The sequence below is a fragment of the Macrotis lagotis genome, chromosome X (genome assembly GCF_037893015.1).
Source record: "Macrotis lagotis isolate mMagLag1 chromosome X, bilby.v1.9.chrom.fasta, whole genome shotgun sequence".
Classification (NCBI taxonomy): Eukaryota; Metazoa; Chordata; class Mammalia; order Peramelemorphia; family Peramelidae; genus Macrotis; species Macrotis lagotis.
Window position 1 is genome coordinate 429,349,543 of NC_133666.1, and position 20,323 is coordinate 429,369,865.

Genomic DNA, 20,323 nt, shown 5'->3' on the forward strand with positions numbered 1-20,323 from the left:
AAAAAAGAAAAAAGATTGTTATTGTTACTGGATGGTTAGGAAGTAAACCCAATATGGCAGATGGGGCTCAAAACTTCCAAGATGAATATAAGAACATTGACTATGCAAGAAATAAGAGGATGGTTTATCTTCTCCTGGGCTTGGTACAGGGAGATTCTATTTGGAGGATGGAACAATAGAACCCACTGCTAGGAAAATCCTGGCTATCCTGGCTAGAGATGAAAATTAGTAAAAAAAACCCCTACTTCAGTTAACTATGCACCAATCAAGAATAAATCAGATACATCACAAAAACTGCTAGTAAAACTTTTAGTATTAGGAATTATGCTTGATTATTGTTTTTTGTTTATTGGACACTTCTGGAAAAGGGATTAAAAGATCATAAATACAGAGATGGAAGAAGTTCAGAGGCCATCTTTTAACTCAATTCCTCTGACTGCAGCAAAGTTAGTGTATCACGAGATAATTTTTTTTCCTTTTTGGCTACAACTCTGGAAGAATATTAAGTAATAGAAAATGCCAGACTGCTTTGGTAGAGTCATAAATGTTTGAATTACTGTAGTTTTAAGTATGACACCCTTGACAGTAGGGACTGATAGATGGTAAGTGTTAGGGGATAATACCTATTCAATAGATACAAGGCAATAGTTTTGTAATTAGCATGGGGCAATGGGCCTTTCTCTCCATGGTTCAAAACTATGTTATGTTTTAGTGGGGAGGTTTGGTGCAGTATATTTCTTGCCAGGGTGTCTACTGTTTTCTTTATATTCTACCTTGACACCACCAGTTGAAGCTCATCCTTTGATATTTCATTGTGATACCCCTCTTAAAGAATCCACCTTTCCTCCAACTACTATGGAAAGGGTTGGATTATACCTTCTTATTCATGTTCAGTTATTTTTGCCTCAGATAGAAACAGTTCTAATTATAGATCTTAGTGGCAATAATATAGTTCTATATAAAAGTTGTCAATGACAAGAAATTCCTGCTAAATAAATTGACCTTAAATTTCACCAAATAGTGTTACAGCACTGTGAAAAATGTATGGTTTTTGGTCATGTTTCCTTCCACAACTTATGCTGTGGGGTTTCTTGTCAAATCATACATTCAAAAACTGATTCTCATTTCAGAGACTGACAAGCTGTCCTACTACATTAACTTCAAGGTTTTTTTTTTAGGTTTTTGCAAGGCAAATGGGGTTAAGTGGCTTGCCCAAGCCACACAGCTAGGTAATTATTAAGTGTCTGAGGCCGAATTTGAATTCAGGTCCTCCTGATTCCAGTGCCCATGCTCTATCCACTGCACCACCTAGCCGCCCCAATAGAGAAACTTTTGATTAAAATTTTTTTTCACAGGAAGATAAAGTTATGGTAGGGGTAAAATTTCCTAGGAATGGAAAACAATTGAGGAAGTCTCTTTTTGGTGTGGCATATGGTCATGCTCAGTACTGTAGAATGTTTTTTTCCAAAAGGTACTACTTCATTTTATACATTTAGTAGGATTTCTATATTTAATTATGGGTTTTTCTCTCTAGCAATTGGAAATTCCATGAGAGAAGAAATAGAAAGACCTCTGAGGCTCCTTTTTTTCCTCTCTCCCAGCCCTAGTAGTGATGCTCTGGTTAAAGGCCATGGTTAAGTACTGAGCCAAATGCAGCTTTTGGTGAATTGCTAGAGCAAACTAACATTGACCTGGAAATCTATCTTTTGAATTCTCTCAATTTTGAAAGTTGAATAAAAATTATGAAGCCTCAATTACTAAGATAGTGGCATGGGACTAACAGATTACCAATAATCAATAATTTCACACACACACACACACACACATGTGTGTGCGTGTGCACACGTGTGTATATATCTATATCTATATCTGTATGTATTAATACAGGTTTTGAGCAAAGGCCATATTTTCAGCTGAGAAGTAACATGAATAAAGCGTGGGCCCAGATGCTAATCTGCTCTGCAAATACCCAAACAGTTATATTTAGGCTCTTTATTGCTTTACAACAATTCACTAACAGGCTACTTTGAAGAGATTGGTTATTGCAGGAAGTGGAACTGCTGTTACAGGGACCTGAAGATTTGTATCAGTAGCTTGCCAAAGTGTAGTGAACTAGTAAGAATCTCACAACTGCTAGGGATGTATCACTGGAGTCTTTTTTAGAAACCAAAAATACATATGTGATGATTTTTTTTCTTGATTGGTTTTGTACTGTCTAAATAAGCTCATAGAGCTCCTTAACAAATTGAAGAAATTCTAGAAAATAATTATTAATCTCTTATTGAATGTAGACCATCTTCCTTCATGCTAAGGCAACTAGGTATACCAATGATGACAGAAAGTCACACTATTAAAGAAAATTAAATATATAAAAATTCTTACTACTAAAAGTAGTGACTACATAATTTTTCAGGGGAGAAGTATCAGTAATCCCAACCAAGACAGATTTAACACTGAACATACTCCTGGAGGATGGGAAGTGGAATGCTGAGGCAAAAGTTAGAGCTTGCTATCTGTTCAATGGCACCACCAATATGGGGACTAAATACTACACTTTGGCTTTTTATCTTTAGGAAATATACTAGTTGTATTTTGGTTTGAAGTGTTAAGTTACTATGGGAAATTGAATTATTCAATTTCCCAGGCACCATATTTACTGCTTAAGACAAATGTAAGAATCCAGAAGTCTGGGAACCATATTTTTACATGGTCAAGAAGTATACAACTCATACAAGAAAAATCAAGACAAGATAGGAAGGGGGGATTGACATTGTTTTTTGTCTCATTTCACTCTTTCTAAACTTTGGTATTAATATTTTACCTGATGATTTTCAGGAGTTTATCAGGTTTTGAGAAACAAGCAACTGACTCTGTGAGATGATACTAAGTATCACACAGTATATACTTAGAATCCTAACAGGTGAGGCTCAGACAGAAAGAAAGTCAAGAACCAGGATTCCAAGTTTCAGGTCCACTGGGGATCAATAGGGTGGAGTCAGAATTCAAAAAATTTGGCCTTCAGAGGCAGACTCTCTGAATGGATATATATCCTCTATTCTATTTTGCTTCCCTGTATTGAATTCATGACTTCAAGATAAATGTACTATAGTTTATAAACTATCCCCCCAATCAACTCAATGATAAACAAGTGATATATGTTACAAATTACACTGAAAAAATGAAAAAACATTTGTTAAGAACTGTGTTTCAAACACTGCAAAACTCTGGGGAAACAAATAGGAAAAGATGAGATAGTCTTGTTTTGAAGAAGTCTACGTTAATTGGTGGAGATGACCCATAAAAGAAAGTTCAGCTGTAGGGCAAATGGAAAGGTCTAGAAGACCTAAGTGTTTGTGTCTCTGGGGTAAATGGCAAGGTCTAGTGGTCTTTAGGGTTACATATATAGGTCAGATGGCAGAGCTGGGGATCTGTGGAGCATAGAGTTAGGGCAGAAGGTGGGGCCTGGAAGTCCTTAGGAGGCAAAAGCAAGGAAAGTGTAAAGTCTGGAGGTCCTCCATTTCCTGGGGAAAAATAGAATTCATGACTCCCATTTCATCCAACTATTCAAGTAGTCTCACTGGAGCATTGGTTAGTGTTCTCCCTCATAGGAGGGACACAATGCCATCTGAAAGGGTTCTGAGATAGCTAGAAATGATGGGGAGGAGGAGGAAAAAGGAAGAAGGCCTCTCCTGATACTGGTGAGATTTCTTAAAGCATACTACAGGGTCTTTGAGGGAGGAAAGGGAAAAGAGTAGGTAACCTAGGTTAGGAGCCAGGGGAGATGTGGAAAAAGTTCTAGTTATGGAAGCAGACCTGTATTTAAATGCCAAATTTGAACATTAGTTGCTCTAATCATAACTTCTTAATCTATAAAAATGTGAAAGAATCAGTCATACCAACTTATATGTTGAACCTATACTACCAACCAAGCAGAACTGATGTTAAGAAGAAAAAAAAGAAAGCCTATTATGTCTCAATTCTCTGGGCTTAATTATTATTTCTATGTACATGAATCCCAGATCTTTATATGCTGACTAGTTACTTTTCTGAGCTCCAGGACCATTTCATCATTTTATTATTGAACACTTCAAACTGAAGACATCTTAAATTCAAAAAGTCCATGAAAGAACTTTTCTTTTCCTCTCTTCCTAACCTACCTTTCTTCCAAATTTCCTTATTTTTCATGAGGGCATTGCCTTCTTTTGAATCCCCCAGATTCCAAAACATGTTGTCATCCTGGAGTCTTCACTTTCTCCCATCACTCTTATCAAATCAATTTTCAAATCTAGTTGATTTTATCCATTACCTTGTCTCCACACAGCCACTTCACCAGAACCACTGTAATAGTCTATTAATTAGTGTCCTTGCCTTAAGCCTCTTCATTTATCAATGTACCCTCTACTTTGCTCCCAAAGTAGTACTCCTAAAGCATAGTTCTGACTGTGCTTTTTATTATTATTATTATTATTGCTTATTATTACTCAATAAATGCCCCTGGTTCTCTATTATCTCTAGACTCAAATATAAATTCCGCTGGCATTTAAGACCCTTTAAAATTCATTCCCTATTTCCAGCCTTAATACACATTGCTTTCCTATAGTTGTTTAATTTGATTGATACTATTTTTCCCTCACAGCATTCAATTTCCCATCTTTGCTGTGGCTATTTCTCATGTCTTTTATATTCTCCCTCCTTATCACCATTTTTTATATTCCCTGGTATCCTTCCAGACTCAGTTTAAACTCCATTGTCTATATAAAACCTTTTCAGATACCCTAGATTATAGTCTTCTCTTCATTCCTACTCAATAATGATACTAGTTATTAAATGGGTATGTATATGTAGAGTTTATGTATTATTATGTAGTTATTTATTATGTAGAGCTATTTATGTGAAGTTTAAGTATTTGCAAATATTCTTTCTTTTTACACTTGCAACAATCCTCAAAGATAGGTGCCATTATTATTCCTATTTTACATATGAAGAAACTAAGGTAGACAGAAGTTAAGTGACTTGCCCAGAATCATTAAGCTAGAAAGTGTCTGAAACAGGATTTGAACTTAGGTCTTCATAAATTAAGGTCCCACATTCTATCTACTGTACCACCTTATTGACTCTAAATTACCAAAGTCATATTACTTTGTATTTCTTTTGCTTATGCATATATATGCAAAATTCCCCCCCATCAAAAATGTAAGGTTTTTAAGGGTAGGGACTATTTTTTGGTCTTTGTATTTTCTGTCTGTTACACCATAGGTAATTAATAAATTCCTATTGATTGGTTGATATATGTATATGATGATATATGGCTGATGTGAATGCATGCTGATATTCTAGAATACCTCCCTCAAAGGCTATGCTAGTTTTTCCTAAGACTCTTCTTCCATTCACACTAGCCAAGTTTTTCCTTAAAAGTTACTGAAATCTACTTGATCCAAGAAGTTAAAGCTCAAAGCACTAAGTTGTAGAAAAGGTATAAATCTGAATTATTAGAGGAAAATTCAATCCTAGGTCTAGTCTTTTCAAATCAACAATACAAACACATGCTTACAAAGAATTTAAATGAATTTGGCTTAGTACAGGCCTTCTCTGAGAATAGTAATAATTCATTTCCATAGTCATTTAAGATTTACACAGTACTTTCCTCACAAAAAAACCTGTAAGAAAAATGGCCCAGATTTCATTATCCACATTTTACATAAGTGGAAGGAAAGTTTGTTCAAGGACACACAGCTAATATTTGTCCAATCTAAGATTGGAAACAAGACCACTAGGATGTCAACAAGCATTCCTTATGTACTTACAAGAGCTGTGCCAGGAACTGAAATACAAAGAAAGGCCAAAAACATGGTCCCTAATTGAAAGAAGCTCACCATCATATGTTGGTAAACATTTGACAATAGGTTCTTTCCTCTACTCCCCTATCCCCCGCCCCGACTCCTCCCCAATGTACCTATAAGAACCTTGTAAATATGATCTCCATCATTAACCTTTTCTCCATAATTTTCTTAAGTCTGGCCAATTAACACAATAATAAACCAAGCCCCGATTTGCCAAAGCTGAGGCATAAAATGTTCACACTTAAATATAACTACTGGTTTAGTTTGAGCTGGCTCAAGCATAAGCCTGCATAGAGAAAACACAAATAAACACACCACACATATATGTAAGATTACATATACAGGTGGTCCCATTTGTCTTAATGCAGTTTAAAGCTTTAATAGTTTTAAACTATACTAGGAGTTTTGGAACAACTTGTATAGTATAAATAGAAAGGAATCTCAGAGGGAAGGGAGTGGAGGTGGAGGAGCTGGGAAAGGCCTTCTGCTTCAGAAGCTGGTATTTGAGCTGTCTGGAAGGAAGCCAGGGAAGTAAGAAGGCAGAGTTTAGAGAGTGTCAGTAAAAAAAATTCACAGGGAGATCCACAGTAGTTGGTTTGTAGGGTAAGTAGAGGGAAATAAAATGGAATAAGATTGGAAAAGAGATTGGGTTTTAAAGGGTTTTAAATGCCAGAGGAGTGAACATTTAGTCCTAGAATTGATAGGGAGACAATAGAATTCATGGAGTAGGTGGTTGATATGGTCAGACCTGAGCTTTAGGAAGATAACTGGCAGCTGGGTGGAGGATGGATTAGTGTAGGAAGAAACTTGCAGCAGGAATTCCAATTAGAAAATTATTACAACAGTCTGGGGGGGGAGGTGTGAGATTCTGTACAAAGGTGCAGAGAAGGAAGTGCAAAGGAGAAATTTAGAAAGCTAGAAAAAGTTAGAAAGTTAAAAGAAAGAAGTTAGCAAAAGCAAGATTATGGGGTAAATTTTAATAAGGTGTTTAATGGGGTGTTCAAGTTTGTTGAGCCCTTTTTAAGGTTGCCCATCCATCTTTGGTGTCCACCTGTCATCTGTCACCCTGGGCAGATGGTCTAAACAAGGTTAAGGGAAACAATAGGTTTCAAATCTGTGGATAAGTTGATGGGGGGGATGTATCTACCCCCAACCAATGTGAAGACTTCCTTGGGTATAAAAGAACAATTTTTTCTAATGGTCATGAAGATGACAGAAGCACTTAGCTTGGTCAGACATTAAGGATGCCAAGGTCATCCACTGTATCCTGAGCTACTACTGTCAGTTTACTTTTGTCTACCCACTGAACTTTAATGACTCTAAAAGAGAGAGGATAACTTTGTTGAAATTTTGCTTCACTTAAATTCAATTTATACTGAGCTATCACTCTGATGTCATTTTCTTTAAAAAAAAGTCAAACAATATCAATAATGCTAAAGGTGGTGTCTAGGTGTCTTATTTAATAATAGAAATGTTGGGCGGGCAGCTAGGTGGTGCAGTGGATAGAGCACCGGCCCTGGAGTCAGGAGGACCTGAGTTCAAATCCTGCCTCACTTATAATTACCTAGCTGTGTGGCCGTGGGCAAGCCACTTAACCCCATTACCTTGCAAAAAAACAAACAAAACCAAGAGTATTTAATGAACATTTGAAGGTTTGCAGTGTTCTAAGTATATATCTCATTTAATTCTCATGACCCCAGGAGATAGGTACTATTTTTATCCACATTTTACAGATGTGTTAAATTGAGGTAGACAAAAAGTCAAGTGACTTGCAAAGGGTCATGGTTAATAAATTTGAACAGGTTTCCTCTGATTTCAGCCGGTCTGTATTACCTCGCTATCTCTCTGACCAATTACAATGGTTTTCCTTGTCATCCTATGGATTTATACATTCTGAGGTGGCTTCACCTTATGCCAAAGGGGAGGAAGCCAAAAAGACTAAGAAGCACTTGTGAGAGAGATACCAGGGCCAACTACCTTTATCTCTCTATCTTCATTCTTTATGTGTGTGTGAGAATGATGTTATTTATTGACATTTTAACATTTGTTTTCCAATTGTATACAATAGTAAACATATATATATATATATACACACACAAATGTATCCAGCATTTTTTGCAAGGCTCTACAATTCCCCCCTCACCCCACAGAAGGCTGACAGTCTCTACATTGTTTCCATGCAATATATTGATGTAAATTGAAAGCATTCTAAGAGTAAACATAACCTCCCCCCAAGAAGATGAGAAACCTCAAGAAAAGAGAGAAAAAAATTATACTTCAGTCTGTGGTCAGATTTCAATGGCTCTGTCTCTGGGGTGAGTTGTTTTCTTTATCCTAAATTCACCAGAGAAGTTGCTTCAATATTTTTCCCACAGTTGCTATTACTATTTCTCCCCACTCTCATTTATTCTATTCTCTCTCTTCTTTCATCCTGGCCCTGTCCAAAAGTGTGTTGTATCTGAGTACCCTCTCCCACAATCTTCCCTCCCTTCTATTACCTATTTCCCCCTGCCCTCCCCCCATTCCCTTTTATCCCGTCCCTTTCTTCTCATTTTTCTCTAGGGTAAGGCAGATTTCCTGACCCTATTAAGTGAGTATGTTATTTCCTCTCTGAGCCACTTCTGATGAGAATGAAGGCTCGCTCATCCCACCTTGCCTTCCCACTCCATTGAAGAGGCTTCTTGCCTCTTATGTGAACTCTGTCAGCTCCTTCTTCCTCTCCTCTCCCTTCCTGCCAGTGCTTCCCATCACCCACCGATCCATCTTTTTACTATCCTCACTCTTAATTTCTAGTCCTCTCCACGAATTTCGGCTGCAGCAACCCCTTCCCTTCAGGGGGTGCCTAATGAGGACTTCCCAAAACTGACAAGAAACTTCCCCAAACGTTGAGGGGGCGGGGAGCCTTGCGAAGGCCGGCTGGCTCCCCCTGCCAGAGGCAGCGCCGCGCCCCAGGCCGGGTCGGCAGGGGCGGCTGGGCCCGGGCCGGCAGGGGCAGCTAGGGCCAGCAGGGGCGGCTGAGCCCGGGGCGGCAGGGGCGGCTGGGCCCGGGCCGGCAGGGGCAGCTAGGGCCAGCAGGGGCAGCTAGGGCCAGCAGGGGCGGCTGGGGGGCGGCTGGGCCTAGGGCCGGCAGGGGCAGCTAGGGCCAGCAGGGGCGGCTGGGCCCGGGCCGGCAGGGGCAGCTAGGGCCAGCAGGGGCGGCTGAGCCCGGGGCGGCAGGGGCGGCTGGGCCGGCTGGGCCCGGGCCGGCAGGGGCAGCTAGGGCCAGCAGGGGCGGCTGGGCCCGGGCCGGCAGGGGCAGCTAGGGCCGGCAGGGGCGGCTGGGGCCGGCCAGCTCGCTTGCGGCGCGGGAGCTCAGTCCGGCTTGGGCTCCCTCCTCGAGGGGCAGGGAAGGCACGGCACAAACTTCAGTCGGGCCCGAGCCCAGCCTCCCTTCCCTCGGCCCCCTCGCTGCGGCTTTCCCGCGGTGCGCGCTCCATCGAGACCCGCAGCTCCTCTACCCCGCTTTGCCCCAACCCAACCTCCGCCTGCGCTCGGCCGCCTCTGCCCGGGGTACGGGGACGGGAATGGGGGCGGGGTCTCGCTCTCGCGGGATCTGCTCAAGACAGCCCCCTCCCCTCCTTGCCCCGCCACAGACCTCGCGTGGTTTGGCCCCGGCCGCCTGCGGCCGTGGGCGGGAGGCGGGCTGGCAGCGAGGGGGGCGTTCCGACGACTTGTTGATCCGCGGCGTCAGCGCCCGGCCGGTGCCCCCGGCTCCCGGATCTGCCGCGCATGCTCCGCGCCCGGGGTCGGCCGTGAGCAGGCAGCCGGCCGGGTGCTGGGAGGCCCTCCTCCCCTCCCCCACCCGCGGAGGCCGCCCGAGGCGACGGCGGTCCTTGTTGTTGTTGTGGCGTCGACGTCACGAGGGGCCCCGCCGCCGACGCGCCGGCTCGGGCCGATGTTTTGGAACCGCCGCACTAGCCGTTCGGGGCGCGCTGGAGACGCGGGGGCAGGTAAAGGCTCCTAATGCCCTCCTCCCGCTGCCCGCTGCCCGCCGCGGTGCCAGGTCCGGGGCCGAGCCCAGCCGGGGGGGGGGGGAGGCGGTGCGGGGGCTGCGGTGGTGGGGGCAGGGGCAGGGGCAGGGGCAGGGGCAGGGCGGCTGCCCTTCCTCCCCCAGCCCGGCGCCGCGGCTGCATTTTTGGTGCGCCACTGCCCGGGAGCTCCGGGCCCCGCTGCTCCAGCTGCTGCTAGTCAACAAGCCCCGGAACTGCCGGGGAGAGGGAGCCGCACTCGGGGCGCCCAGGGCATTCCTCGGGGCGGGGGGCAGTCCTGACCCGGGCCCCCCGGGCCCCCTCCCCCGGGGCTACGCAGAGGCTTTAGGAACCAAGGCAAGAATTCTTAAAGGGAAGCAGAAAACTGGAGGGATGTAGGAGACTGGGGGGGGGTGAGTAAAGGTCAAGCAGGGGAGTGAAAGAATTGCTCAAATGCTGGAGTAGAGCGAAAGGGACTCTGAACTGGTGGTACGCAGCTCCCCTCCCCCTCCCTTCCTCCTCCCCGCCCCGTTCCCCCTTCTCCCCCAAACATTTACGGTAGGTAAAAACGGAGTACTTGTGTAATTAAGTAAGACACCTTTATATTAGCTAGAGCCTTTACTAAAATATAAGCATTCTAAAATTTACCTGTAAAAGCCTACCGAATACGAAACTAAAACAAGAAACTTTTGACATTAAGGAGAGCAGAAATTTTAGAATTACTTGACAGATTCGTTCCATGATTATAAAGAACACATCTATCATCTATCTATCCATAATTGTGCATTTTGAAGTAACTTTTAACTTATGTTTTATTCCTATTAATGTTAAAATTAGTTTGCGTTCTTCAAGCTCAGATTTGGTAGTTAGGGATAGATGAGAAAGAACCTTCACTTTAGAAATATACTATATTGCAAAGGAAATAAGTAAAGGATTAAGAACGATTTGTGTTTGGATAAATAATTGTTGCCTTCTGTATAGTAAACTTAAGAAAACTAGCAGATTAAGATTGTATTGGATATTTCTAACTTTTTTTTGTTAAACATTTTATACTCTGTGCCGAATACAATGTTATACTTTGAGGGCAAAAATGTAATCTTAATGACTGATTTTTACTCAAGTCGAGAATAGTGCAGGCAACCTATAGTTTGATGTCTTTAAGAATTATAAGCATCTAGAAGGAGAGGGAAGTTTTAATTAATAGCCATTGATAGTTACAGAATAGTGACAGACTGATTTAATGACTTGTTTTGGTATTCATGTTGAAATACTTCAAAATTGGCAAAGTAAGTAATTCTAGTAAACTTAATCATTTTTGAACTATTTTTGTTTTTTGTTTTTTGGGGTTTTTTTTGACATGATTTTGAAAATAGAGGAAGAAGACTAGGTAGGAAACTTCTAATAATCCTATTATGGAGGTCAACAAAATTTGGATGAAAGTGGTGACTGGAATTGGTTGTAATGTAGAATAGGGAAGAAGCAAAGATTGTCATTTTTTTCTGCCTAGAAGGAAAGAATGGAGACTTTGAGAAATGAGATCATTAGGAAAAGCTAATTTCAGTAGAAATTATTTCAGTTTTAGACTTAGAAGAATCATATATTACATGCTATGTCTTGCATATAGTTATTTTGTATACTTTTGAAATGAATTATTTAAGAAGGAATTTCAGGATCAACCTTGTCCAACTTTTTCCTTTTATTTTTTCATTTTAGAGATTAAGAAATAAAAGGCTGATAAGCGAATTTAACCAAGGTGTCAGAGCTGAGTGTTTCCCAGAGATTAGTAGCTTTTTAAATAGAGAACCAAGGGATTTTGTTACATTGTAATAATATAACTTGATAAATAGTGTTATATTGGAAAACATTCTTGTGAACCTCTGATTTCACTGAATTACATTTTCCCTCCAAAGATACAGGTTTATAAAGCATCTTGTCTGATTTGTTCTTTTCTTATAAATTAACCACTGCTATGAAATTTCTGGCATTAATTGAAAAATTTAATGTGCTTTTTTTATTCCAGAACTTTGGCGGTTTAATTTAGCTGGGGAACTTTCCCTCCACTGATGAAGATCAGCAGTTTATCTATAATGTATAGTCTTACAGAGTTGCCCTAGGGATATTGAGAAGTTCTTCGACTTACCCTTGGTAACAAAGTGAGTGTTCAAAGTAGAATTTGAATCTAGGTCTTTATAATTCTAAGGCAAGTTGTTTCTCTAGAGTGCAAATACAAGTGATAGATCCACAGTCATCCTTCTAATATCTATATGTGCTTCCTAGGTACTCTTGGTAGGAATGAAAAGCCCAAAAATAAATTACCTGCTATCAAGGATCTTGTATTTTATGAAGTTGACAGCTTGTACAAAACGCAAGATAATTTTGAAGGAGACATTTATTATTAGCAAATAAAGGGAATCAGGAAAGTAAAAATTTAGGAGGTACCACTTTGAAGGAAATTGGTAGTTCTTTGAGTTGAGGGAGTGAATGTGGAATATTCCCATGAACATGGGATAGCCTTTGAAAAAACACAGAAGAGACATTTTGACCAGTGTGGCTAGATTGGTAGAGCTTATGATAATGTGTTTTAAGCCTGGAAAGTTAAATTGGAGCTATGTTGTGAAGGGTTTAAAGGGCAAAAGAGAAGTTTGTATTGATTCAGATTTAATAGAGGGCTCCTGAAGTTTATTGAGTGAGGCTTTTGTTTTCAAAATATCATTGACAGCAGTATTGGAAGAGGGATTTCGAAGGAGAGAGAGAGAGAGACACATCCTAATTGGACAAGCAGCCTGATTAGAGGAAACACTTTAAAGATACAGATAAAAGGTTCTGATGAGATTTCTGGGATGAGGGAAGAGAGAGGGAATTGAAGATAGCAACAATATTGTAACTCTAACTGATATTCTTCATACCTTTGACACTAATAGAGAAATTTAAAAGAGGGTCTGGACTGTAAATGTAGAAGAATCTCAGTTCTGTTTTGTACATCTTGAGTTTAAGATTACATTGGTAATTTTACGTAATTTTATTTTTTTAGGTTTTTGCAAAAGCAATGGGGTTAAGTAGCTTGCCCAAGGCCACACAGCTAGGTAATTAAGTGTCTTGAGGCCGGATTTCAACTCAGGTACTCCTGACTGTAGGGCTGGTGCTCTACCTACTGAGCCATCTAACTGCCCCTCATATGTAATTTTATACAAAGCAGATAAATATTGTGCATATCAATTTTACCTGTATAATTTTCAGTTGAAGTCAGGAATTATATAATCTCATGTTTTATATATTTTAATTATATAATTTATAAAAGTTAATACAATAGAAAATTATATCTAAAGACTTGGAACTGGAAGGAGAGCACTGTGAGGAGTCTATTCCTGTTAGTCAAAATAATTAGCACATTAGCTATTTGTCATTGTGCAAGACAAGAAGACATGAGAGATACTTATTCTGAGAGAGCAAGGGATATAAGACATTTTAAACTGCTAGACAGCATGAGAGAAGCTGCTTGTCTTCTAAATCCATTGTTGCTAGTAACATAATTTGCCTGTTAATTTGATTATCAGAGTAGTTCTACAAATTTTGACTATAAGAACTTTAGGCACATCCTTAAAGAACTTCACAGCCTTGACTGCTTTATGATGGTTGAAATTTTCTTTCACTTAGCTTGTATAGTAGTACTCACCTGATTTTCTTTTTACTTTCCTAATACCTCTTAATATTTCCTTTACTAGATCCCCCTTCCTACTTGCTAAAGTGAAGATATTCTTTAAAATGTAGGCCTGTTCTCAGTGTATGTTCTTCTAAGTTATTATCCATTTTCATGATTGTAATTATCAAATACTATGTAGTTGGTAAAAATCTATACCTATAGTTTTACTGTCTTGTCTTGAGCTACAGACCTGATGATTCCAACTGCTTATAAAACACATTTGAGGTGTCAGCATATTACATAAGTAGGTTCATCTTATTTCCTTCTCAGTTCTGCCCTTCAAATGGTTTTCTTAAATTGCAGGTCTGACCAGGGCTACTTCCTAAATTACAGAGACTACTTTAAGAAAAAATATAAAACTCTTCTTTTGTATTTAAAACTCTTCGTAATTTGGCCCCAACATATCTTTTCATCTTATTTTAATTCAATCCTTTTCCCAAACTACATGATCATCAAACTGGATTTTGTGTTATTTCTCACAAATGACACTCAATCAGCTCCATGGCTTTCCATTGACTCCTCCGTACTTCACCCCTACATTAAGGAAACATAACCTTTCCCCTTGAGTCAGTTCAGGTATCATCCACAATCTCCTCTCCTTTCTAAAATTTATCTATTTATTTTCTATGTACCCATTTATGATATATGTTGTCTTGACCAATAAAATGGGGACAGTAATTGCTTCATTTTAATATTTGTTTCCCCCAGCCCTTTGAACTGTGTTTAGCACATGACCTCTGAGTTCAAATCTGGTCTCAGATACTAACTCTGAGACTCTCCTTGCCTCAGTTTCCTCACTTGTAAAATGAGCTGGAGAAGAAAATGGAAAACTACTCCAATATCTTTGTCAAGAAAGCCCCAAATGGTATGAGGAAGAGTTAGACAAGACTGAAAGGACTGAACAATAGACACTTAAGAATTTCTTGTTGATTTAAGTTCATTTTTATTTTATTTATTTTTAAAGGAGTTTTCTAAACCAGTGAAATCATTGGTCTAGTCCCTATTACTGTTCTATCACCAGAATCTCCCACTTTTACTTTTTGACTCTTCCATATCTTTTGTTTTAATACATTTTAGTCATTGCTAAGTGTAAGTACTAAGTTTTACTAAACCAGCTCTTAAATCTTCCCTTAACTTTAAAAAATATTTTATAAAATGCTTGTGTTAATCAACCAAGATCTGTCTTCTCAATCCCCCCCAAAAACAAAACCAAAAAACCCCCCAAACCAGATTATAAACATATAATAAATAAAAACTTTTTTCTACTTTGATCATCTCATTCCCCACTTGCATACCCCCAAATATTTTTTACATTTCGCATTTTGAAGCCTTGATCTCTATTGGGAATTGTATAGCATGATTTATCCATCACATGTCTTCTAGAATTAAGGTTGGTTTTTCTGTTAAGAGTTTACAGTAAATCACAATAGTTTATATATAATATATAGTATTATATATACTATACTATACTGTACTTGTCCATATAGTCACTCCCTAAAATTCTATTCCTTGCCATCTCAAAAAAAGAACTATAAATATTTTTGCATGTAATTAGTAAAGTGTTTTTTGCATAGAACTAATTCCCTCTCCTCCATCTAGTTTCCTTTCTTTCCCCTCCATTTCTCTTTCTCTTTCTATGTTGAGTAAAATGTACTTCCATGCTCAGCTGTTCTATATGTATTCCCTTTTTGACCAATTCAGATGAATTTCAAATTTTAGCCACCTTTGTGTATATAGATATTACCTGTGTTCTCCATTCTCCCTGCCTTTCCATTCTTAAGATCAAGATGTTATGTCTTAGTAAGTGATTCTGTTAGAGCCACCTCAGACCTTTTCATTGGATTTTTCTTTGTGCACCCTGAAGATGGTATAAGAGATCAGAGGGGACATATGTATCATCTCCACATATTTCAATGTGTAAGCAGTTTTTCTTTGTTTAATCATTGTTCATTAATGTTTACCTTTATGTTTCATTTTGCGCTAATGACTGAACTGGACTTTCCCACAACTCTTTTTTCATTAGGAATACTTGCAAATCCTGTTTTATTGGCGATGAACCCATATCCTTTGCCTTTTGGAATGTCATTTTCTAAGTTAGAGCATCTTATAGCAGGACCATATAATGGTGACTGTTAATTCCTGTGTGATCCTATCTGCAGTTCCTCTGTCTTTGGAATTCCTTCTGGCTGCTTTCAGAATTTTTTTTTTGCCCTGAAAACTCTGAATTTTGACTAAAAGGTTCTATGAGTTTTCATTCTGGGGTTTGCTTCAAGTAGTAACTATATTTTTTTTCTTTTTTCTACTTTACTCTCTAGTTCTAAGACAGTAAATTTTACTTAATATTTTTTTGCAATGTAATGTGTAGGCTCTGATTTGGTCACATTGAGAAAGTCTGGGAATTCTAAAAGTTTTTGTCTGTTTGATATACTTTAGATTTTCTGTTGTCTGTCTCTTTCTCTCTCCCCCCTCCCCCCTCCTTTCCTCCCCCTCTATCCCTCTTCTCCCCCCCCCCCCCCAAGTCAACCCCTTGACTTTTTTGGTACTCTTGTTATCTCTTGGAATCTTTAGTTTTTCTTTGTCCATTTTAATGGGCAGCTTTTTCAGGACAGTTTTTTTTGCTTGAGCAAGGTTTCATATCTTGTATCTTGCCATTCTTTTTCAAGATTGGCTCATTCTTTTCCAAAGTTTTCCTCACTTATTCCATTTACATAAATTTTTTTTTCTTTATCTTTTAAATCTTGCTTCTCATCTCTTCTAGGCATTCTGGGTTGAGTTTGTGCCCAAACTCTGTTTTTCTCTTATACTTTGTCATTCTTTTCAGTTTATGTATTGAATGTCCCTGCCCCCCAATAATAACTTTTTATGGTGGGATTCTTTTGTTTATTCTTCCATTCTGCTTTCTCACTTCAGACATGATGTTAGAGCTGGTCTCCACTCACTTCTAGAGCTACTTTTTTTTTTTAGATTTTTCAAGGCAATGGGGTTAAATGGCTTGCCCAAGGCCACGTGGCTGGGTAATTAATTATTAAGTGTCTGAGGTCGGATTTAAACCCAGGTACTCCTGACTCCAAGGCCAGTGTTCTATTCACTGTGCCACCTAGCCGCCCCTAGAGCTACTTTCTTGATGTTTTTGAGGGTTGTTATTCCAGGATCTCTGGGAAAGATCAAACTAACTGACTTTTCAGTGTTCAGGACAAATCTGATTGCTTGCTACCCCTGGTTTCTGCTCTGCAAGTTCCTTGGGTCTGTTTTCCAGACTACTGCTAGACCCCCATCAGCTAGTTGATTCAGAGTGGTAGAATTCTAGGGACATCCCTTCTGTCTCTGTTTCTGTTCTGATTATTCTTCTGAATGGTGGACTAGCTGCTGGAATTAAGACACAGTTGTGCACCTGAAGGCTAACTATATCACTATATTGCTGCCAGTAGTTTTTCAACATCATCTGTTCTCTACTGTCATCTTGGGCTTCCCTACCTGGAAATCCAACACCCATGTGAAGATCTATTTTGTCAATCTTTCTAGATCTGTGTGACCTAAAACTCAGTGGCAGGCTGAATTGTCAGTCTGCATTTGCCCTGAATGGATTGCCCTGGCGTGAGTCTGTGGATGCCTTGTTAGGGATGTATGACCTCCTCTTGCCCCCAGTGCACAGCTCCACCCTGGGTTCCCTGGAGTACTGACTTGGAGCTTTCCTGGTTTGACTGTCTCCCTCCTCTGTTTCCCAGTGCCAGACTGGGTTATACAAATAATTTATTTGTCACTTTTTTCTGGATTTCCTCATTAGAATTCAGACTGGAACATTTTCCAGATCTGTTGAGAGTAGTTTTATGGAGTATAGTTTGCTGAATTGCTTCCTATCACTACTCCACTTTAGTGTCATGCCTGTCCCTTTATTTTTCTATTCCTGTTAGCATCATTTTAGTTTAAGCACAATTCCCTTGGAATATTGTAGTAATGTGATTTTAAATTTCTAGTTGTTTTTCTTATACCCTTCCTTTGGTTTAGAATGTCTTTTTACCTCATTTCTCTTAGTTGGAAACTTTAAAGCTCAGCTTTAATACTATGTTTTCCATGATGCTTTCCCTATTCCCTCCAATTGAACTTTCTAATTTCCTCAATAAATGTGTAAAAAAATATGTAGCCAACATTTTACCTAAATTATATTTGGTGAAGGCAAAGAAAATACATTTCTGATTTTATAGACAGCAGACTACAATTCATAGAAATGTAGATGCCATTGTTTACCTTTTAGGAAACTAGATTCTAAAGAAAGTTTTGATTTAAAAATAGAAAGAACAAAGATGGAGGAAAAGTTTCTAAGGGAGAGTATTGGGGTGGGGGAGGTTGTCCATTTTTGTGAATCTCATTCCTTTGGGATCCTAGGATCTTACTTGGGAGGCAGAACTGATCTTATTTTGACTTTACCTCTTTATATCTGTATGACTGTTGAGGATTCATTTCACTTTCCTGGGCCTAGATTTCTTCATCTGTAAAGTTAAGGAGCTGACTGCAAAGGAAAGAGCATTGGCTTTGGACTCAAGAGTATTTTGTTTCAAATTCTTCCTATGACACTACTTGTTAGCATTTTGACATGTAAATTGCCTCTTGGGCTTCAGTTTCCTTATTTTAAAAATGAGAGTGTTGGACTAGATGGTCCTTTCCAATTCTCTCTAGCTCTATGATGGTCCTTTGCAGCCTAAATTCTTTTCTATAACATTCTGTGGGAATATTTTGTAACATTCTATATTTCTGTGGGAAAAGCATCATGTTCAAGTTTAGATCACCAGTTTACAGGCAGATGAAGATGTCCTTTCACAGGGAACTATATACTTGTGCCCAAGTGTGACTGAAGAGTTTTCTGATACTTGGGATGCAGGGGAGCTTGGAATTTTTCGGGATAATTGTCAGCTAATAAAGCTATGTTTTTGATATGGTAAACAACATAGATTTGCCTGTTTCCCTCTGTGCTTCTGAGTCACAGTCTGATGATAGGAGTTCCTATAAGGGTTTCAAGAACTTGGTTTTAGTATTCTGCTGAAATTTTCAAATATTGTATTCTTTGAATAAAATTAGACATTAATAATTGGTGATAACAGATGATAAACAATCAGTTGTCATCTAGTTGGCCATATCATGCAGAAAACCTCAAATCTTTGTGATCATATATTCAGTTTCAATTGAATTTAGCACATATGTAATATAATTGCAAGAATTTCTGAAGTCATTAGAGAAGTATTTTTTGTTCTTTGTTTTTGACATGCTAAGCTTAATAATATGTAAATAATAAATATGTAGTGTTTATTTTGTGCCAGGGATTGTGCATTTTGAATGCTCTAGAAAGTTTTTCATTTGATCCTTACAGTTATGGGAGATAGGTGCCATTATTCCGATTTTAGATGAGGAAAGTAAGTATATAATAAATGTTTACTGATTGACTGATTGAGTGAGGCAAAGTGACCTGCTCAGCTACTAAGGATCTGAAGTCAGGTTTGAATTAACGTCTTCTTGACTCCAGACCTGGCACTCTTCTCCAGTGTGCCACCTAGCTGCCTTTCAGAAATGTAAAGTAATTACAGGCATAAAAGTTAACCTGTTTTCTTTCCCTTTTGAGAATTTTTAGTTTATTTTTAAACTATTTCATGAATTTGAATGTTAAAGATGATGATACAGAGCCCTACAGTGAAAGCTGAGACTGTCCAATGTAAATGATGTATATTTGCAAATTCTTAAGGCACTGTATAAATGCTAGCTAGTGTCAGATCAGTTACCAGATTCTGTTATTTCTTCCTCAATCTTCTGGCCCAGACACCTAACTTAAGTTGAAACCTTAATTAACTCTTCCTGGGATTATTGTGGTAGCCTTCTAAGTAACCAGTCTCTCTTATAATCCATTTTCACCATAGCTACCCTTTATTTGAAGCATAGTCCTCACTATAAATTTGAGTGATCTCTTGATATGTCATTCTGATTCTTTGTCATAGTCTTTGTATATTCGACATAACTTCAACACTATCTATTAGATGCTCAATAAATGTTTGCTGGGTTATTGTTATTTAGGCATTCTGAATTTTAGTTCACTTAATTGTAAAATGAAGGAGTTGGCCACATCTCTGTGTCTTCCAATTCTGAATCTGATCCTGCTAGAAATATTTTTTTTAACATAAGGGGTATAACCTAGTAGAGACTGATAAGAAGGTTTGATCACTGGAGCAAGGTTATATAAGATAAAAGATAAATGAATAAATAAATAAAAGTATTTTTCACCTATTTTAATAGCTTCTGACCTCATAAAAGGAAACTTCTGCATACACCGATTTAAGGTTTTTCACTTATATTTATTAAAGATGTATGTGTATTAAAAATTAGAATGTACCATTTCAAAGGAAACAAGGATTATGGGGTGGCAGTTAATACCTTGGGCATGATTCTGTAACTAAGAAACATGTTTGAGTTGTGTTATCTAGTTAAAAACTAAAAATAGGAACATAGATGGAAGATTAAAAAATCTTTAATGATAACAGTTGACCTTTTAACTCTGCACACTTCTGCCCTTCCCAAATATTCTTAGATGTCTTACTTATTAATTCAAGCTGCCCCCACTTATGATTTCCTTATTGTGGTCTTGTAGGTAGGTACTTAGGTTTTTCCAAAGTCTCATTATGTTTCCATCAATTTTTGATTTCTTATGCCTCCATCCTAAGCTATGCCATTTACATGTAGTTCTGAATTCCCTTTCTGATTTAGTCTAGTGTTAGAGAAGAACATATTTGGCCATA

At 38.9% G+C, this 20,323-nt stretch overlaps 1 protein-coding gene across 6 annotated transcripts in view; it reads left to right on the forward strand.

The window, feature by feature from the left end:
- The first annotated feature begins 9,541 nt into the window (after positions 1–9,541).
- Positions 9,542–20,323, forward strand: part of PCMTD1 (protein-L-isoaspartate (D-aspartate) O-methyltransferase domain containing 1) — a 51,203-nt gene continuing 40,421 nt past the window's right edge. The window contains exons 1-2 of one of the 6 annotated variants that reach the window (XM_074204556.1): positions 9,542–9,829; positions 11,868–12,000. Coding sequence is in view for 1 of the 6 variants with exons in the window: in XM_074204555.1 (XP_074060656.1) it covers positions 9,775–9,829 (55 nt within the window). In the remaining 5 variants the exon portion in view is untranslated. Of the gene's footprint in view, positions 9,883–10,103; positions 12,001–20,323 lie in introns of those variants that run through there. The other 5 variants (XM_074204551.1, XM_074204555.1, XM_074204553.1 and 2 more) reach the window with 5 other exon arrangements.